This window comes from Geotrypetes seraphini, chromosome 3 (assembly GCF_902459505.1).
Source record: "Geotrypetes seraphini chromosome 3, aGeoSer1.1, whole genome shotgun sequence".
Taxonomy (NCBI): domain Eukaryota; kingdom Metazoa; phylum Chordata; class Amphibia; order Gymnophiona; family Dermophiidae; genus Geotrypetes; species Geotrypetes seraphini.
The window spans coordinates 335,138,450-335,158,498 of NC_047086.1; the positions used below are offsets into that span (position 1 = coordinate 335,138,450).

Genomic DNA, 20,049 nt, shown 5'->3' on the forward strand with positions numbered 1-20,049 from the left:
AACTTTTAAGGTTTCCCTTAAATTTATCTAAATTTTTCTCAGACCTTAAGTGTGAAGGTAAAGAGTTCCAAATTGTAGGGGCTATAGTTGCAAATGAAGAAGCCCTACGGGTACTAATGATTTTTAAAGATGGGACGTATTAACAGCCCTGAAATTCAAATGAGAGAGATATATTTTACACAGACCCTGATAATAATGATGTCTTTACACCCGACATCCACGTCTCTAGAAACTCACACAACAGCATCTGTAAATTTATTTTATGCTTCTTTATCGGCATTCATATACAGTACGTTGAAGATCTGAGATACTCACTGTCTGCCTTGAATGCATCGACTAGGTGCTGTGAAATCAGCTCCTCCACAGAGGATTCCATTTTTCTCTCACCGTCTATAACCCAAGGAGTTTGTGGCAAGTTTCTTGAGTACTTGTTGTACCTTCCTGCCAACACAACAAGAACATCTGCACCTGAAAGCTTGAATTAATATACTCTCATTTTAATTTGCAAGCAACACAATCTGGCTTCACTAATGAGCACAGGCAAGCTTTAATGTCAATGATTTCAATATATGCCCTACGAATAAAAGCTCAGAAAACAAGTTACAGGTGATACCTTTTCTATAGAACTAACAATATATTTGGGGCAGTATTTGAAATGACAAATGTAAATCCAAGGCTTGTTGAGACTGGCAAAATGACTTTCTGCCGTGCAGGAGTTAAAAAATGGAACTCCCTTGTGGGCCAAATACAAAACTGCAGTGAAAAGGGTATGTTTAGGAAATTACTCAAGAGGCAGCTATTTGTAGATGCTGGGAAGGGGTAAAACGCAGACCTCACGGACCTGACGGATCTAAACCCTGCCTTAAAAATCTGAGGTCCGTGTCGGTCCTTGTCCGTGGCGTTTGTAATTGCTGTTGCTGACAGACCTTGATGAGATTTTTGCACTGACGGATCCGTCTCAGCATAGGGAGGGAAAAGTGTTAGGATCCGTCAGCACTAAAAATCTCTTCCAGGTCTGTCAGAGCCAGAGACTAGTGCTGGAGCGGCAGAGCAGAAGCCAAGAGAGCGGGAACATAGGTTTTGGATGTGCGTTATGGAAAAGAAGTCTCCAAACTCCAGCACTAGTCTCTGGCTCTGACAGACCTGGAAGAGATTTTTAGCGCTGACGGATCCTAACACTTTTCCCTCCCTATGCTGAGACGGATCCGTCAGTGCAAAAATCTCATCAAGGTCTGTCAGCAACAGCAATTACAAACGCCACGGACACGGACCTCAGATTTTTAAGGCCGTACGGGTTTAGATCCGCGAGGTCCGTCAGGTCCGCGTTTTACCCCTTCCCGTAGATGCTTTCTTCTAGTCACTAATTGCCTTCTTTTTTGGCAAAGCTGATGAACTGTTCATGTTCTCCTTTATTATGGGTTAAGTTTGTAATAATGATTTTTAAATATGATTTTTAAGGGCAAATCTATTATATGTATGTCATGATGATTATGTTTTTAAATTATGTATGTAGTTCTGTGAACCGTTTAGTTATAAACGGTATAGAAATTTTTTAAATAAATAAATAAGTGAATATGCATGTTTGGATTTATTTATTTAAAAGGGCTTATAAAGAAAGATTAGGTTTTTACCTTGATAATCTTCTTTCCTATAAATGGAAGCAGAGATCCTGAACTAATGGGTAGTCACCCCCAAACCGTGCGTTTTTTCCCTTTGTTTTATTCTTTCCTTTACAATCTATTGTAGTTCTTCCCCTTCCTCCCATGCCAGTCTGTTTAGGTTAGTCTTGTTAGTCCTGTTTTTGATGTTTTTGGTTGTTCACCTGTTTTACTTAATCCTTATATAAAACCACTTTGAAATTTGATAAGGCGAGATAACAAATTTTTAATAAACTTGGAGTTTCCTTGCAGAAGCTGCCAATCTTCTTGCAAGGCTCCGCCTCTCCTCCCAGAGGGCTGTGCTGTAGCTGCCCCCCCCCCCCTCAGTTTTCACTTCTGCAAACAAGTTGAGAAGTTGTCTTTTGATCTACTCGGATTACTGGAAAGCTATGTACTATGTTGAAGAATAATGTTACTTGAGATTTCTTTAGACGTTGTTCTGTTGAAGATGTAATGATATACTATCCTACTCTGTGCTTTCCATACTTATTGTACGTCTTCTTTGAAATGTGTATTTTATTATGTATGGAAATTTTGTGAGCCGCTTGGAGAAAGGCGGATTAGAAATGTTTTAAACAAATAAATTGTTTTATTTTTCAGGTACTTTTTTCCTATATTGTGAGGCTTTTGTGCTGGAAACGTTCCCCGTGTTCCTGGGACAGTTCTGGCTATGAGAAGACACAGGCTCTCAGCGAAGAAGTCTGTTGCTAGCAGGCGCCTCTAAGAGTACGTACCTAGTCAGCCTGCTTTATCAGTTCCTCTGGGAGCATGGCTCACCACAGACTCTGTCTGGATCTTGAGCACAGGCTATGTGAGCCCTGGGGCAGATGGGAGGAGCAAAAGAATGAAAAGTAAGCTCCCTACAAGAGTTCTCATGAGAAGAGGTTGACTACCCACTTGTTCAGGAATGGAGTATCTGTCGCACCAAAAATAGCATCTACTGCTGTATGAAAACTATCCCCCTCCCCCTTTTACAAAACCGCAGCACGGTGTTTAGCGCTGGCTGTGGCAGTAACATCTCCGAAGTTCATAGCATTGGAGCTGATACCACTGCGGCCGGAGCTAAAAACTGCATTACGGTTTTGTAAAAAGGGGGGTGGGGGTTATGTTAGAGTTGTCAGTGCTTTATGGTTTGGTTCTCTTTTCTTTTTTGATTTCACCCTTTTTTGAATTGGTGTCTTTTTCACATATTTTGTAATGTTGGTCCTCAATTTCTTAGCAATTGGAAGGTTATATGATATTTGAGTGTGTGGGCTACTCAAGCAGCTTACATGATTGTTTTGGGGTTTTTTTTAAAGCAATGGTGGCACTTGTTTGACTTAGGTGCTTGAGGATAGAAAATTCTGGTTTGAGGGCATATTTAAATTAAGCATATATAAAATAGGCACATGAAACTTGGAAGAATGAGATGGCTCAGAGGAAATCTATAGAGATAGCCACCTTGTGAAAGCTTAATTACTATTACTTCTCTATCAAAAAAGTCATTATTTTAGATTAGCATATTGAGAGACATTTATTTTTAAACTATAATACCATATTCTGATAAATTTATCAGCATAATAAATATAAGAGGTTAAGACTTTCCATTCAAGTGAAAATAATGCATGCAATTCAATTCTCTTTTTAAGAAGTCAGACCTGCTCCATTACTATTAGGGACGAGAGATTTGTCTTGACATTATAACTAGAATATTTTTACCAGCAACAAAAACTGCAGCGTGATTACACTCAATTTCGAGAGCAACGCAGCTGGTCTCCGGTGAACCAGGAAGACATGGAAATTTCCTGCAAACGAACAACAGGAAGACAGGAAAGATCAGACTAGGGCAAGTTATGCCTCATCTGGATCCACTGCAGGTGGCCCAGGCTTGCATAATTTCAAAATGTTTCTGAAACAAGTGTAGACCTTTTTTATCACAGCTTGTAATATAACAAGAATATTAACGAAAGAAGAAACAAATCTCAGGCACACACCTATCTCGATTGAGACAGGTTTTATGCAAATGCTGCATGGCATGAATCCATAGCTCTTTGAAGAGCCATTGTTTTTATCCTATGATGATTTTTTTTAAGTGGATGAATTGGTTATTTATTTATTTAATTGTTCCTCTTGTACATTTAGCAGTGGACAGAAGTTCTTTGTCTACAGTCCTGTCAGTGGAAGGTACTACTTCACTATCACATTTTCAATGGTGAGGAACAGGACTTCATGAAATCTGCCTGTCCCTAGCGACTGAGACCTAGATGTACTAAGAGGATCAGTAAGACCATGTGGGTCTACTCCGATCAGATTTTTTGGCTGATTCAAAAAGAGCTATTGGTGCACTTAAAATTTGCATGCAAATGATTCATGCAAATGGTTCATTGTAATCCCCTACTCTTCTATCTGATTGATGGCTGTGAGAGCGACTCTTATATATGCACAGAGCCAGTAGGGAAAGCCCAAACAGCTGAGAGGTAGGGGAAGCCCCGAAAACAGCCACCTGCCACTCAGCTGGTTGGGACAGGAAACTTTTTTTTTTTTTAATGGGCACAGGTGCTGTGTGTGTTACACATGCACAATATCTGCGCCATAAAAAAAAAAAAAAGAAAAAAAAGCAAATCCACCCCCCCCTCCCCGCTGATGATGGCTCACCTGAAGAACCAGCACAAGGAACCGACCCACCCCCTACAGCAACGAAAATGGCAGGAGGAGGAATACCCACTCCCTCCTGCCGTGCCAGCCCCACCCCTTCACATGAGAAAAAATTGGCAGGAGGGGATGCCCACTCCTTCATACCATGGCGACTCTCTTCCCCCCTCCCCGCACACGAGAAAATTGGCAGGAGGGAAGCCCATGTCCTCCTGCCATGATGACTCCCACTCCGAGCGAGAGAGGGGCCTTAGGTGTCTGAGCCAATCAGGGCCTTGGGCTCCTCCCTCTGTATCCCATATGATGCACGGGGAGGGGCCTAAGGCCCTGAATGGCTCAGACGCCTAAGGTCTCTCCCAAGGGTCGCTTTTTTGAAATTGCTAAAAGCGATCACTTTTTTGGGGTGTCTGGAAGCCAAGTTAGAGCATCAATCATTCTACTAGTTTATGTGGCATTTCAATGTTAATGAGCTTATTTGCATGGTCAGATTGGGGAATGAGCGATCGTTCAGAAACCCACGTGGTGAGCCATTTTCTGCATCGGGTCTGCATATGAGATTGTCGCTAAAGCTGTTAAAACAGGTTTAGTGACGATCGCTAGCTTTAGTGCATCTGGGCCTGAAAACATAATATTGAAGCATCCCCCTCCCCCCACACCACTGGAAGCAATGCACTTGGAGGACTCCCTCTCAATCTTTCTTCTGTTGTGACACATCTGACAGACAATATTCACATGTGTGGCACATTAAACACTATAATTTTCAGCTGAAGAAAGGAAACACTCTATAAATCATTTCATTGTTGCTAATAATGATTTAAGGGAAATACAGACATAATGGTGGTGACTGCCAGGGTGAAAGAGCTGCAACATTTCCATTTAAGGCTAATGATAGTAAGAACCAGTTATGGAGATTTCAAGCAGAGAATGACATGAGGACAAATTTTTCCCCATCCCCACAGGAATTCAATTTCCTTGTCCCATCCGCGTGAGTTTTATCGCTGTCCCTTTCCCTGTCCTGTTCCTGTAAGCTCTGCCTTTACCGTGCAAGCCTCGAACACTTATGATCTTAAAGTGTTTGAGGCTTGTGCAGATGAGGACAGAGCTTGCAGGAATGGGGCAGGGACAGAACTCGCTGGGACGGGATAGGAAAACAAGTTCCCACAGGGACAGGGAAAAATTTGTCCCCGTGTCATTCTCTAATTTAAAGTACCTGACTTCCGAGTTCTCAATTCTCCCCAGCCTGCAAGCACAAGTGGGTCCCCTTTCACAAAGCCGCAGGTAATGTAAATGCTACAGTAAATGCACCAAAGGCCTTTCAATTCCTATGGGCTTCGATGCATTTACCACCATAGAAGCATCACTACCACAGCTTTGTAAAAGGGACCCATTGTAGTCTCGAGACTACATCGGGAACTCACGGCAGCCATTTTGATGATGGCTCTGCATGGGGCAAGAGCGTAGGATGATCGATCCTGCCCTGCGTAAGGTCTGGGGAATGTCCGATGCAGAGTTTTGTTTTGTTTTTTAATTGTGAATAACCGAATCCGCGGGTACTGTATATCTTTCAGCTGTTGGTAACACACTAGTGTATCCGGACACATTGGTTGAGAAACACTGGCTTAAAGGGAACAGTGATACCTACTGTCGCTCATTGCCAATTTATAGGTTCATAGACAACCCCGCGAAAGACAAAGGTGCGCGCCGACAACTGAGCGCAAGACGGAGGTGCACGCCGAAGAAAATTACAGTTTTTAGGGGCTCAGACGAGGGTTTTTGTTGGGGAGCCCCCCCAGTTTACTTAATAGAGATCGCGCCGGCGTTGTGGGGGATTTGGGGGGTTGTAACCCTCCACATTTTACTGTAAACTTAACGCCCCCCCCGTCGGAGCCCTAAAAACAGTAATTTTCTGCGGCGCTCGCCTCCGCGCTGCGCTCAATTGTCTGCGCACGCCTTTGTCCCGGCGCGCTTTTGACCTGACACCAATTTATTTAACATGCATATGTGTGTATTTTATACAATTTAATTTAATTTTCATCTTATTTATGGTTATGATTTATTAAATTTAAGCAAAATCAACCAAAGCGATTTATAATTTATTTAGAAAAATGACAAGAGCCAAAATACAGTGGATAGAAAGGAGATAAGAGACCAGAAAAGAGAGGTTATACAAAGCAATTGAAAACCCACTGAGCCTGGTAAGTTTTGGGGGTAAATCTAAACTTGAGGAAAGACTGCTCAGCAGAAAGTGCGAGTGGGAGCTCCAGAGGGAGTGAACAAGAAAGAAAAAGCCCTTTGCCTGGTAGTACTAGGCACAAAGAAAGGAGGAAGAAAGGAACATAAATCAGGGACTGGTAGCCCAGATAGGGGATGGCAAGAGGAGAAAAACACATGTAAAACCAGCCGAGAAGAGAAAAGAAAAGACCGGGACTTAAATTGCTTGTACGCAAATGCAAGGAGCCTAAAGTCCAAAATGGGAGAATTAGAAGTCATAGCCAAAAAAGGAGACCTAGACATCATTGGAATCACGGAAACATGGTGGAACGAGGATAACCAATGGGACGTAGCACTGCCAGGGTATAAACTCTATAGAAGAGACAGGGCCCACAAGAAGGGGGGAGGAATAGCACTATACATAAAAGACACCATTCCCTCGTCCGGAGTGGATATAGAACCAAAGGCGGAAGGATTGGAGTCATTATGGGTTAAATTACCGGGAAAAAATGGCCTTGACATAAGATTGGGTCTATACTATCGTCCACCTGGACAAACGGAAGCAAACGACAAAGATCTGGCAGCAGAATTAAGGCGGGAAGGCAACAACAGGAACGTGACAGTAATGGGAGACTTTAACTACCCCGGGATAAACTGGAATATTGGAAACTCGAACTGTGCGAGGGAAACAGAATTCTTAGAGTCTGTGAGGGACTGCTTTATGGATCAGCTTGTCAAGGAACCAACAAGAGGTAATGCCACTCTTGACCTAATCCTCAACGGAATAGGGGGACCTGCAAAAGAAGTGGAAGTAGTAGGACCACTAGGAAACAGCGATCACAACATGATTCAGTACAAATTAGGAGTAGGTACAGCAAAAGGGAAGAGAACCACAGTGACAACGTTCAACTTTAAGAAAGGGAACTATGATGCTATGAGAGCAATGGTAAGGAAAAAACTCAGAAATAGCTCAAGGAGAGGAGAAACTATAGAGCAAGCCTGGTCTCTATTCAAGGACACAGTGCAAGAAGCACAACATATGTACATCCCCAGATTTAGAAAAGGGTGCAAAAAAAAAAAACGAACAAAAGATCCCGCATGGATAAACAATGAGGTGAAGAAAGCGATAGGAGACAAGAAAAATTCATTCCGGAAATGGAAAAAGGACCAAACTGGGGAAAACTGGAAGGAACACAGAAAACACCAAAGAGAATGTCATCAAGTGATTAGGAGAGTGAAAAGAGAATACGAAGAGAGGCTGGCCAGTGAGGCAAAAAACTTCAAATCGTTCTTCAGATATGTTAAAGGGAAGCAACCGGCGAGGAAGGAAGTAGGATCATTGGATGATGGAGACAAAAAGGGAGTGATAAAGGACCAAGAAGAGGTAGCCGACAGGTTAAACAAATTCTTCTCATCAGTCTTCACAAGCGAGGACACATCCACTGTACCAGAACCCGACGTGTTCTTCCATGGTGATCAAGAAGAAAAACTGTCAACAATAGAGGTGAGCCATGAGGATGTCCTCCAATAGATAGATAGATTGAAAAGCGACAAATCACCAGGCCCGGATGGAATCCACCCTAGGGTACTAAATGAATTAAGAAATGAGATAGTGGGAATACTCCAACGAGTTTGCAACCTATCCTTGAAAACTGGGGAGATCCCGGAGGACTGGGAGATAGCAAATGTTACACCTATCTTCAAAAAGGGGTCAAGAGGAGACCCGGGAAACTACAGGCCGGTAAGTTTGACATCGGTTCCGGGCAAGATGGTAGAAGCACTAATAAAGGACAGCATCTGTGAGCACATCGAAAAACATGGTTGATGAAAGCGAGCCAACATGGCTTCTGCAAAGGAAGATCGTGCCAAACAAATTTACTGCACTTCTTCGAGGGGGTGAACAGCCAGTTAGACAAAGGGGAACCGATAGACATCATTTACCTCGACTTCCAAAAAGCCTTTGACAAGGTACCCCATGAGCGGCTACTTAGGAAGCTGTGGAACCACGGGGTGGAAGGGGACGTACACAGATGGGTCAAACACTGGTTGGCAGGCAGAAGACAGAGGGTTGGAGTGAAGGGTCACTACTCGGGCTGGAGGAAGGTCACGAGCGGAGTTCCACAAGGGTCTGTACTGGGACCGCTGCTGTTTAATGTATTTATTAATGACCTGGAAACGGGGACGAAATGTGAAGTTATAAAATTTGCGGATGACACTAAACTCTGTAGAAGGGTTAGAACTACGGAAGAGTGTGAGGACCTACAAAGGGACCTAAACAAACTGGAGGAGTGGGCGAATAAATGGCAGATGAACTTCAATGTAGGGAAATGTAAGGTCATGCATATAGGGAGAAAGAATCCGATGTTCAGCTACCAAATGGGGGGATTAGTATTAGAGGGAAGTAACCTTGAAAGAGATTTGGGTGTACTGGTGGATACAACAATGAAGTCAACGGCACAATGTGCAGCAGCCGCGAAGAAGGCAAACAGAATGTTGGGTATTATTAAGAAGGGTATTACGACCAGAACAAAAGTCATCCTGCCGTTGTATCGGGCGATGGTGCGCCCGCACCTGGAGTACTGTGTTCAGTATTGGTCACCGTACCTTAAGAAGGATATGGCAACACTTGAGAGGGTCCAGAGGAGAGCGACACGAATGATTAAGGGCATGGAAAACCTCTCATACACTGAAAGATTGGAGAGACTGGGGCTCTTCACCCTGGAAAAGCGGAGACTCAGAGGAGATATGATAGAGACCTACAAGATCATAAAGGGCATAGAGAAAGTAGAGAGGGACAGATTCTTCAAACTTTCAAAACATATAAGAACAAGAGGGCATTCAGAAAAATTGGAAGGGGACAGATTCAAAACAAATGCTAGGAAATTTTTCTTTACCCAGCGTGTGGTGGACACCTGGAATGCACTTCCAGAGGACGTAATAGGACAGAGTAAGGTACTGGATTTCAAGAAAGGATTGGACAAATTCCTGCTGGAAAAAGGGATAGAGGGGTATAGATAGGGAGCTACTGCGCAGGTCCTGGACCTGTTGGGCCGCCGCGTGAGCGGACTGCTGGGCATGATGGACCTCGGGTCTGACCCAGTGGAGGCATTGCTTATGTTCTTATGTTACTAAGGTGTGAGTGGGGAACTGAGGGGACAGACAAGCGATATTAAGAGGTAGACTGAAGTACCCTAACAGAAATATTGGGGGATATCAGTGATGGTGGAGAATGTAACACAGTGGTTAAAGCTACAGCCTCAGCAACCTGAGGTTGTGGGTTCAAACCCATGCTGCACCTTGTGACACCTTAATCCCCCACTGCCCCAGGTACAATAGATAGATTGTGAGCCTGCCGGGACAGACAGGGAAAAAATGTTTTGAGTACCTGAATAAATTCATGTAAACTGTTCTGAGTTCCCTTGGGAGAACAGTATAGAAAATTGAATAAATACATGCAAGATAGGGAGGTGAACCGGAATGCAGAGCTTTATGTGTGAGAGTAAGAATTTTGTGTTATATGCGATAATAGACCGGGAGCCAGTGATATTGGCTACATACCGCTTTCTTGGAAATCCGCTCTTGTATTTCCAAAACTTAAACAAATAAACATATCTGAAAATCAAATCAATAATTACCGTTCTATCGCTAATTTACCTTTTCTAGCTAAAATAATTGAAAAACTGGTCTTCAATCAACTGTCCAATTTTGCGGAAAAAACTAATGCTCTGCACCCCTACCAAACAGGTTTTTGGAAAAATCACTCTACTAAACTCTCTCTCATCGGTTTAACAACCTCAATCCATTACTTTAAAGACCATTGTAAATTCTCCATTCTGATTTCCTTAGACCTTACATCGGCTTTTGACACAATTGATCATTCCCTACCCCTCACACGACTAGAATCCATCAGTATCTCCGGTACAGTTCTGCAATGGTTTTCTTCTTATTTTCAGGATCAAAACTATAAAGCCAGTTTCAATGACTCTATTTCTTCCACCATTTACCAAAGCAATGGAGTCCCCCAAGGCTCAATTCTTTCTCCCCTTCTTTTTAATATATTTTTGACACCATTGCTTACTTTGGCTCAATCTATAGGTTTCACTGTATTTACATATGCCGATGATATCCAACTTCTCCACCCCTTAAATCCCACATCACCTGATGAAATAACAGAAATCAATCAAAAACTCAATAAAACCAGCTTTTGGCTTCATCATAACAAACTTTCACTGAACATCTTTAAAACTACTACTGTCTTTTTCTCGCTCTCTCCAGATGAACACTTATGTCTACCTATCTGTATCGATTCCTTCTCAATTCAAACGGATAGTAAAGTCAAACTTCTCGGAGTCATTTTAGACAAGGACCTCACCTTTCACCAACAAATTAGTGCAGTTATGCAGAAATGTTTTTATAAGCTTAGGCATATCCGCTCTATCTCTTCTTTTCTTGATCCCTCCCCTCTCTCAATATTCCGATTCACTCTCTTATAATTTCAACCATAGATTACTGCAATGCCCTTTATCAAGGTTTAACCCAGAAAGAACTCCGCCGTCTACAACTATTGCAAAACACTGCTGTCAAATTAATCTATCATGCAAAAAAATTTGACCATGTCAATCCTCTCCTCCGTAAAGCACATTGGCTACCTATCACCTATAAAATACTCCTCCTCACCTTTAAATCAAAAAATTCTAACCAACCAGCATTTATAAATAAACTTTTGATCCCATGCTCATCATCCAGGACCCTCTGATCTAACAATCAAAACCTACTTTCCATACCGTCAATACGCAAACTGTTTTACTATACTACTCGTAAATCCATTTTTTCAGTTGATGGCCCCTCTTTGTGGAATGCCCTCCCATTAGATGTTCGATTAGAGAACTTGCTTGAAAAATTTAAAACCAAGCTCAAAACTTTTCTCTTTAAAGATGCCTTTACTCTTTAGTACCAGCTTCCGCTTTTCAAACCTCTAATTTCTGTGAAGCTCTGAAACATTAAACGCTTCTTCTGAAGCGATCCCCTTCCTAATGTCTTGCCACTCCCCTTTCACCTTCCTTTTTTATTAATTTTACTTCGATGTATTTTAAACAACTTCTCCCTTCCCAACTTTCCTTTTGTCTCATGTACGTTAATGTGAATTTGCCTAGTATTTTAATATATGATAAAATATTTTTATTTACCCATTTTAACAGTTTTCTACAATCTTTTTATATTGTACACCATTTAGATATTTGTTTTGATAGACGGTATATCAAAAATAAACAAACTTGAAACTTGAATATTAATTTGATAAGCTGTCTTGACCCAACTGCAAACTCTGAGTGCGCCTCTGCAGGTCACACAGTTTATAAATACACGGGACATATATGCACATGAGTATATGTGAACATCTGTGGGAAAAGGTGACTAAAGTAGCAAATCCCAAATGCTGAGACTGGCCAATTTTTCATATCATGGGTCCATAAGCAGTCTGCAAAAGTTACGCGTCTGAATTTCTATAACTTTTTTTTTTTTGACATAAAAGGATGGGATATGGACTGTTGAATTACAAATTGTTTCCCTAACAGACTTAAGTCACCTTTCCCCAGAAATACTGCCTCTTTTACAAAGCCGCACAGCAACAGCCCCGAAGCCCTTTATGTTCAAATATATTTCAGGGCCGTTAGCGCAGGGCAGCTCCTAGCGCGGCTTTGTAAAAGAGGCCGATAAGTCATATGTATTCCAAATAGGTCATTCATGCCTCTACAATGTTGCTTTACCCAAATGTGTAAGACTGAGTGGAGGTGCTCCTGGCGCTGGGATTAGGTTTTAAGCACATATACATGCGTAATAAACCGGGACGTTTGTGTATGTTAAAGAGCAGGGGTAAAAATATGCACATAAATTCTCTGGGGTAATTTTCAAAGGGGAAATACGTACAAACTTTCCATATGAAAACTGGTGTATCCTATGTATGTGCAAGTGAGGCAGGTATTTATAAAATTCTCTCAAAATGTCCATTGCTCAGAAACAATCGTTGAAGGGAACTTACTTCTGAAAATCTTCTTCTTTTATCTTCTCCAAGGCCTTTACGACTGCCATTCTTGTGAAAACAGACTACAGAATAAAATGAAATAAAAGCACCTACCGTCACCAGTAAAAAATAGCTTGACAGCACTAGTTCTCATTTCATAAGTTATGTAGAGTTTCAGGTAAAGGGTAAAAACTTGTAGTTCGCTATTCAAAAATCACTTACGTGGCCAGCAGTGGTTTCCATGCCACAAGTGTTTTATTCTTTTAAATCTGCAGCACGTACACCATTTAAATCATTAAAATGATCAAAGGTAACTGTTTAAAAATGGGTCATGGTTTGGGTAAGCCAAGGATGGCGTTCCAAGTATTACATTCAGCAACAAAATTTGTCTCTTTCTGCAAAGTAGGGATAGAGGCCAAAGCTGTGTTCAAAGACCAGAGATGGGAGCTGCATCAATGTGGGAAACAGATTCCATCAATAGCTAAGAGGGTAGAAAATCAAAGCTGCTTTCTGGTAATGGGAATTCTCCGTAGAAGAGTAAGATAGATGCACAAGTGGGTGATGTCATTCAACAAACACTAAAACAGAGTTGCTCTCTAAGAGTTCATATTTAGCTGAAAAGCTTCTTGAAATGCATAGCCATTCCAGTATATTGCTGCCCCTTCTCTAGTCCCCCAGCTCATATGGAGATCAAAATAAACTCTCAGAGGTGGGTGATTGCCATGGAGAGTCTCTGCTACAGGTATGCGATTTTGCTTTTTCTGTCAACATGCAGTATGAATTAGCTATACAAGTGGAATCTTCTCAACTAAGGGATGCTGCTTTTCACATAGGACATTTTTGTAAACTTAAAGCTGCTTTGTAGGGAGCTGTTTTGAACATTTGCTCTGTACACATTAGCCATCTTGAGGGACCCAAATTCAAACAAGTTTCTTAATACTGCTTGACCAAGGTACTGCCTTTTTTTTGGATGCATTACCAAAACCATTATGAGATGGAAAAGCATATAAAGAAGAACACGTTTTCCTTCTCCATCCATCAGACCAGTCCAGAACAAATAGGTTATGCCTGTCTGCCAGCAGATGGAGACAGAAAACTAGGAACTGTAAGTCCTACCCCAAAAAGGGCAGCAAGTAGCTCACTCTCAGGGAATATCTAGAAGAGTCCAAGTCCCTCCTCACTACTCATTGGACCCAAGCAATCTGTGTGTATTTTACCCCCCCCCCCCACAAGTTCCTTTCAGGAAAAAAGGACATCAGCAGGTAAGCAGATCCTGCAGAAGCAACTGAAAAGAATCTAGTGGTAGAGTGGGAGACTGAGTATAGGGAGAGAGAGAGCTCCTGTAAACTGGAGCCTTTTGCACTAGAAAACAGTTTGAATCCAAAGTTGCTGAGCCAAAAACACCAAAGAGTTGAGAATCAGGCAGCAGTGCTCATAAGCACTGAGAAAACTCAAAGTCACAGTGGCAGTCATTACATTATATTACATTGCCTTAGGGATTTCTATTCCGCCATTACCTTGCGGTTCAAGGCGGATTACAAATGGATTGTCCGGAGATTAGAAGTATTTAGGGAGTAGTTTGTACATTTCTTTGAGTTGCTAAGGATTACATCTGAGTTGTCAAGATATTGGAGGTACATATGTAGTAGTTGCAGGTGATGCAAGTGATGCTTGGAACATTCCTGGCTAGGAGGTTGTCGTATAGTTTTATTCTTTTGACGTTTTTGGTTGGAGGGTGTGTGAATGGTGCGTGGGTTCTCCTATGTCTGGTTGAGGTGGATTGAACTAGTCGATTGTTCCAATAGGTTGGGCTGTCTCCGTTTATTGCTTTAAATAGTAGGCAGTAAAATTTGAAGTGTATTCTCGCTTGTATTGGGAGACAATGTGAGTCGTGGTATGCCTCTGTGATGTAGTTGAATTTCTTCAGTGAGTAGATCAGTCTTAGGGCTATGTTTTGTTTTGCCATATATCAGATGCTTATTAATTAAATCAGAGCTCAGAGCGCTATTCCATCTTAGTGCTTTTAAATGATATCATCCTTTTGTGTGCGATTCATCCTTTTTGTTGATAGAGAATGAGAGGGAATGAACACAGATATTAAAAAAAAACAAAACAAAACACATTCCACCAGACATCCTCCTCAATGGACCATATTTTTGCTGTTCCTGCAGTTTATATAAATAATTACGAAGATATAACTTATTAAATAATATTACAATATTTAGGAATTATTAAAAACAAATTTTTGAAATAGATAGGTCTTTAGGTATTTTTTGAAAATCTTAAAATTAGATTGCTGGTTGATATTAGTTGGAAAAGTTTTTCAAAGTTTTGCTGCTTGACAAGCCCAGGTGGAGTTAAAAGATCTATTGTATCTTTTATTCTTAATATCAAATGTACTGTGAAATTTTGGATAATTTGTAACTAATTGGAAGTGCCCAGTTAAAGAATTGCCTCCTAAGTGTAATCTTGCACACACAAGTAATGTGATGTTTTGAAGAACTTGCTAAAAGTCCCACAGTAAGTAGGGGGAAGAGAGTTATTACAAAACTTAAGCAGGATCGCCAAGCTCTCATAGCCCCTCTACTGACCAGTCAATCGGATTTACTATGTTCGCATATGCTGACAACATCCAGCTAGTTCATCCAATCGATCTTGACAATCCAGATGACATAACCATCATAAACCACAAAAATGGAAAAATTAAGAAACTGGATAAGTTCTAACATGTTAGCACTAAACATTAACAAGACAAAACCAATGATCTTCCCAATTCGAGACGGGCTCTCCTTATCCAGTCCAATTAAACTTTCATCCACTCCCCTACAAATAGTACCGTATTTTTTGAACCATAAAGCACACTTTTTCCAAACCCCAAAAAGGGGGTGCGTCTTATGGACTGAATATACTATGTGCCCCCCCCCCCTTGGTACCTTTTTTATGTGGTGGTGGTCCAGCAAGACCTCCTGCTGGACGGCTGCCCCCATTGCCACTCCAGATCTTTGTTTGTAAAAAATGCCATCAAACATGAAAAAATTTTCTTTCATCGTAATTCTTGCCAAAGATGACAAGAAATCCGTGGGTATGGAATAGGGTCTGGTCCTGCCATCAAAAATATCCTTGAGTACTTGTAAGGCATCTTCCTGGGGGATTGAGGTATACAGTGAGACAACGTCCAAGGTCACTAATAGAAAAGGAAAACTGCTAGTGTCTACGTTAGTAAGTTTATTGAGAAAATCAGCAGTATCTTTGATGAATTACGATGAAAGAAAATTTTTTCATGTTTGATGGCATTTTTTACAAACAAAGATCTGGAGTGGCAATGGGGGCGACTTTTGCCCCTTCGGTCGCTAATTTATATATGGCCAAGTTTGAACAGACTTGGTTAGAATGTTCTCCTTTCCAAAGCAGAATTGCTCATTGGTTCCGGTATATTGATGACATCTTCATGCTGTGGAGTGGCACGGAACGAGAATTGCATCAGTTCCATGTATGGTTAAATTCTTGTGACAATTGCATTGAATTTACTATGAAGTTTTCACCATCCTCAGTTGTTTATTTGGACGTGATTGTTATTCAATTGGATGATTCTTTTGCCACGGATTTACATGTTAAACCAACTGACAGAAATACTGTTTTAGAGTACACTAGTTGCCATCCGGTTGCATTAAGGAATAATCTCCCTTTTTCTCAATTCCTCCGAATTAAGAGAAATTGTTCGACAAGGAGTAGGTATAAGATCCAAGCTCAACGTTTTTGTGATAAACTAAGCAACCGTGGATATCCGCAGCATGTTTTAAGATCTGCACAGAAACGAGCCAAGTACTATATCCGTGATTTATTGTTAGGAAGCAATAAATCCGATGCCAGTAAGGACGTGGTTCAAACTTGCGTTGTAAGGTTCACAGCGCATGGAAGTATTCCGGCTAACATCCTGAAGAAAAATTGGAAGATCATACAAACTTTACCGATTTTTCATGATGTTCCTTTAACCCTTTCAGGACCAAGGGACATATTTGTCCCATAACTTTAAAATCCTATAAATTTTGATTGGATTTAAGCTGAAATGTCCATCTTGCTTCCCTCTGCAAGAGTTTAGTATGACGATCACCTCCCCGTTCGTGTTTACTTTCATGATCAATGCACACACATCTTAACTGATGGACTTCATGTTTAAATTCAAGACAATGTTCTACTATGGGGGCACTGATTTTCTTTAACTTCAAATTAGATCGATGCTCACACATCCTAATCCTAAATGGACGTATTGTTTTACCAATGTAAACTTTTTCACATGGACAGATGATAGCGTACACTACAAACTCTGAGTTGCACGTCATGAAATGTTGCATATAAAGCACAGTTACTTACCGTAACAGGTGTTATCCAGGGACAGCAGGCAGATATTCTTTACGCATGGGTGACGTCACCGACGGAGCCCACGGTACGGACCTTTTTACTAGAAAGTTCTAGTTGGCCGCACCGCGCGTGCGCGAGTGCCTTCCCGCCCGACGGAGGAGTGCGTGGTCCCCAGTTAGTATAAGCCAGCTAAGAAGCCAACCCGGGGAGGAGGGTGGGACGTAAGAATATCTGCCTGCTGTCCCTGGATAACACCTGTTACGGTAAGTAACTGTGCTTTATCCCAGGACAAGCAGGCAGCATATTCTTTACGCATGGGTGACCTCCAAGCTAACAAAGAGGGAGGAGGGATGGTTGGCCATTAGGAAAATAAATTCTGAAGTACAGATTGGCCGAAGTGCCCATCCCGTCTGGAGAAAGCATCCAGACAGTAGTGAGTAGTGAATGTGTGAACTGAGGACCAGGTGGCCGCCTTGCAGATTTCCTCAATGGGTGTGGAACGGAGGAAAGCAACAGAAGCGGCCATAGCTCTTACCCTGTGGGCCGTGACAGCGCCGTCTAGTGACAGACCGGCCCGAGCGTAACAGAACGCGATGCAAGCTGCAAGCCAGTTGGATAGCGTCCGTTTAGAGACCGGTCGACCCAAACGATTTGGGTCGAAGGTCAGGAAGAGCTGAGGGGACAAGCGGTGAGCCCTTGTACGATCAAGATAGTAAGCCAGGGCACGCTTGCAGTCAAGACTGTGCAATGCCTGTTCTCCGGGATGTGAATGAGGTTTCGGAAAGAAAACAGGCAACACAATGGACTGGTTGAGGTGAAAAGCTGAGACCACCTTTGGAAGGAACTTTGGATGGGTGCGCAGAACCACCTTGTCATGGTGAAAAATAGTGAACGGTGGATCGGCAACCAGTGCATGAAGCTCACTAACCCTCCTGGCAGAGGTGATGGCAATGAGGAAAAGAACCTTCCATGTCAGAAATTTGAGCGAAGTTGTGGCAAGCGGCTCAAAGGGAGGTTTCATGAGGGCAGATAAAACCACATTCAGGTCCCAGACGACCGGAGGAGGCTTCAGAGGTGGTTTGATGTTGAAGAGGCCCCTCATGAATCGGGAAACCAGAGGGTGAGCCGTGAGAGGTTTTCCTAAGACAGGTTCATGAAAAGCCGTGATGGCACTGAGATGGACTCTGATAGAGGTAGACTTGAGGCCTGCGTTGGACAGGGAGAGCAAGTAGTCCAGAACAGTTTCCACCGCTAAAGAGGTGGGATTGTGATGATGGCGGAGGCACCAAGAGGAGAACCTGGTCCACTTCTGATGGTAACATTGGAGGGTGGTCGGTTTCCTGGAGGCGTCCAAAATGAGACGGACAGGCTGAGACAGATTTCCTGAAGAGGTCAGCCCGAGAGAAACCAAGCTGTCAGGTGGAGCGAAGACAGATTGGGATGTAGTAGAGACTGATGTTGCTGTGTAAGTAGAGTAGGAAACACAGGCAGAGGAATGGGATCCCTGGAGCTGAGCTGAAGCAGTAGGGAGAACCAGTGTTGACGAGGCCACCGGGGAGCTATGAGGATCATGGTGGCTCCGTCCCTGCGGAGTTTGGATAAAGTCCGCAACATCAGAGGTAGAGGAGGAAAGGCATAGAGGAACCGATCCGTCCAGTCGAGAAGGAATGCATCCGGGGCCAGACGATGAGGAGAGAAGAGTCTGGAGCAGAACTGGGGCAGCTGATGGTTGTGAGGAGCTGCGAATAGGTCCACCTGCGGAGTGCCCCAGCGAGCAAAGATGGAGTGGAGCGTGGGAGGGTCCAAAGTCCACTCGTGAGGTTGAAGGATGCGGCTGAGATTGTCGGCCAGGGAGTTCTGTTCGCCCTGGATGTAGACAGCCTTGAGGAAGAGACTGCGGGCCGTGGCCCAGGTCCAAATGCGAAGAGCCTCCTGACAAAGGAGGCGAGATCCGGTGCCGCCCTGTTTGTTGATGTAGTACATGGCAACTTGGTTGTCCGTGCACAGGAGCAGAACTTGAGGGCAAAGAAGGTGCTGGAAGGCCTTGAGAGCATAGAACATGGCTCGTAGTTCCAGGAAATTGATGTGATGAAGACGCTCCTGCGGGGTCCAAAGACCTTGGGTGCGTAGGTCTCCCAGGTGAGCTCCCCATGCATAAGGGGAGGCGTCCGTGGTGATGGTCATGGAATGCGGGGGCAGATGAAAAAGAAGGCCCCTGGAAAGATTTGAGGAGTTCAACCACCATTGTAGAGATTGCTGAAGAGACGATGTCACAGAGATGGGATGAGAAAGAAGATTCGAGGTCTGCGACCATTGGTTGGCCAGAGTCCATTGAGGTGTCCTGAGGTGGAGTCGTGCTAGGGGAAGCACATGCACCGTCGAGGCCATGTGGCCTAGGAGGACCATCATCTGTCTGGCAGAAATGGAGTGATGAAGGAGCACCTGACGACACAGGCGGAGCAGGTTCCGCTGACGGTCGGAGGGGAGAAACGCCCTCATTAGTGTGGTGTCGAGAACTGCTCCAATGAACTGAAGGCGCTGCGTGGGAAGCAGATGCGACTTGGGGTAGTTGATCTCGAACCCCAGGAGGTGGAGGAGAGAGATGGTCTGATGAGTGGCTTGTAGCACAAGCGGAGACGTAGGTGCTTTCACCAACCAATCGTCCAAGTAGGGAAACACCTGGAGGTTGTGAGACCTGAGGAAGGCCGCCGCCACAATGAGGCATTTGGTGAACACCCTGGGTGATGAAGCGAGGCCAAAAGGTAGCACTTTGTACTGATAATGGCGATGGTGCACCTGGAATCTTAGGAAGCGACGTGAAGCTGGATTGATTGGTATGTGAGTGTAGGCCTCTTTGAGGTCCAGGGAACATAGCCAGTCGTTCTGAGAGAGATGAGGGTAAAGCGTGGCAAGGGAGAGCATTCTGAACTTCTCCTTGACAAGACATTTGTTGAGGTCCCTGAGATCGAGAATGGGACGTAGGTCTCCTGTCTTTTTTGGAACCAGAAAGTAACGGGAGTAGAATCCCCGACCCCTTTGTTCCAGAGGTACTTCTTCGATGGCATTGAGGAGAAGGAGGGATTGGACCTCCCTCAGGAGGAGGGGGGTTTGAGTTGAAAGAGAAGCAGACTCTACGGGAGGATTGTCTGGTGGAAGAGTCTGGAAGTTGAG

The 20,049-nt window shown here is 43.2% G+C and overlaps 1 protein-coding gene across 3 annotated transcripts in view; it reads right to left on the bottom strand.

The window, feature by feature from the left end:
* Positions 1-20,049, bottom strand: part of PUS10 (pseudouridine synthase 10) — a 74,944-nt gene that overhangs the window by 13,203 nt on the left and 41,692 nt on the right. For all 3 annotated transcript variants that reach the window (XR_004538754.1, XM_033937076.1, XM_033937077.1), the window contains exons 9-11: positions 12,538-12,602; positions 3,357-3,442; positions 316-441 (exon numbers count right to left, since the gene is read on the bottom strand). Coding sequence is in view for 2 of the 3 variants with exons in the window: in XM_033937076.1 (XP_033792967.1) it covers positions 316-441; positions 3,357-3,442; positions 12,538-12,602 (277 nt within the window). In the remaining variant the exon portion in view is untranslated. The remainder of the gene's footprint in view (positions 1-315; positions 442-3,356; positions 3,443-12,537; positions 12,603-20,049) is intronic.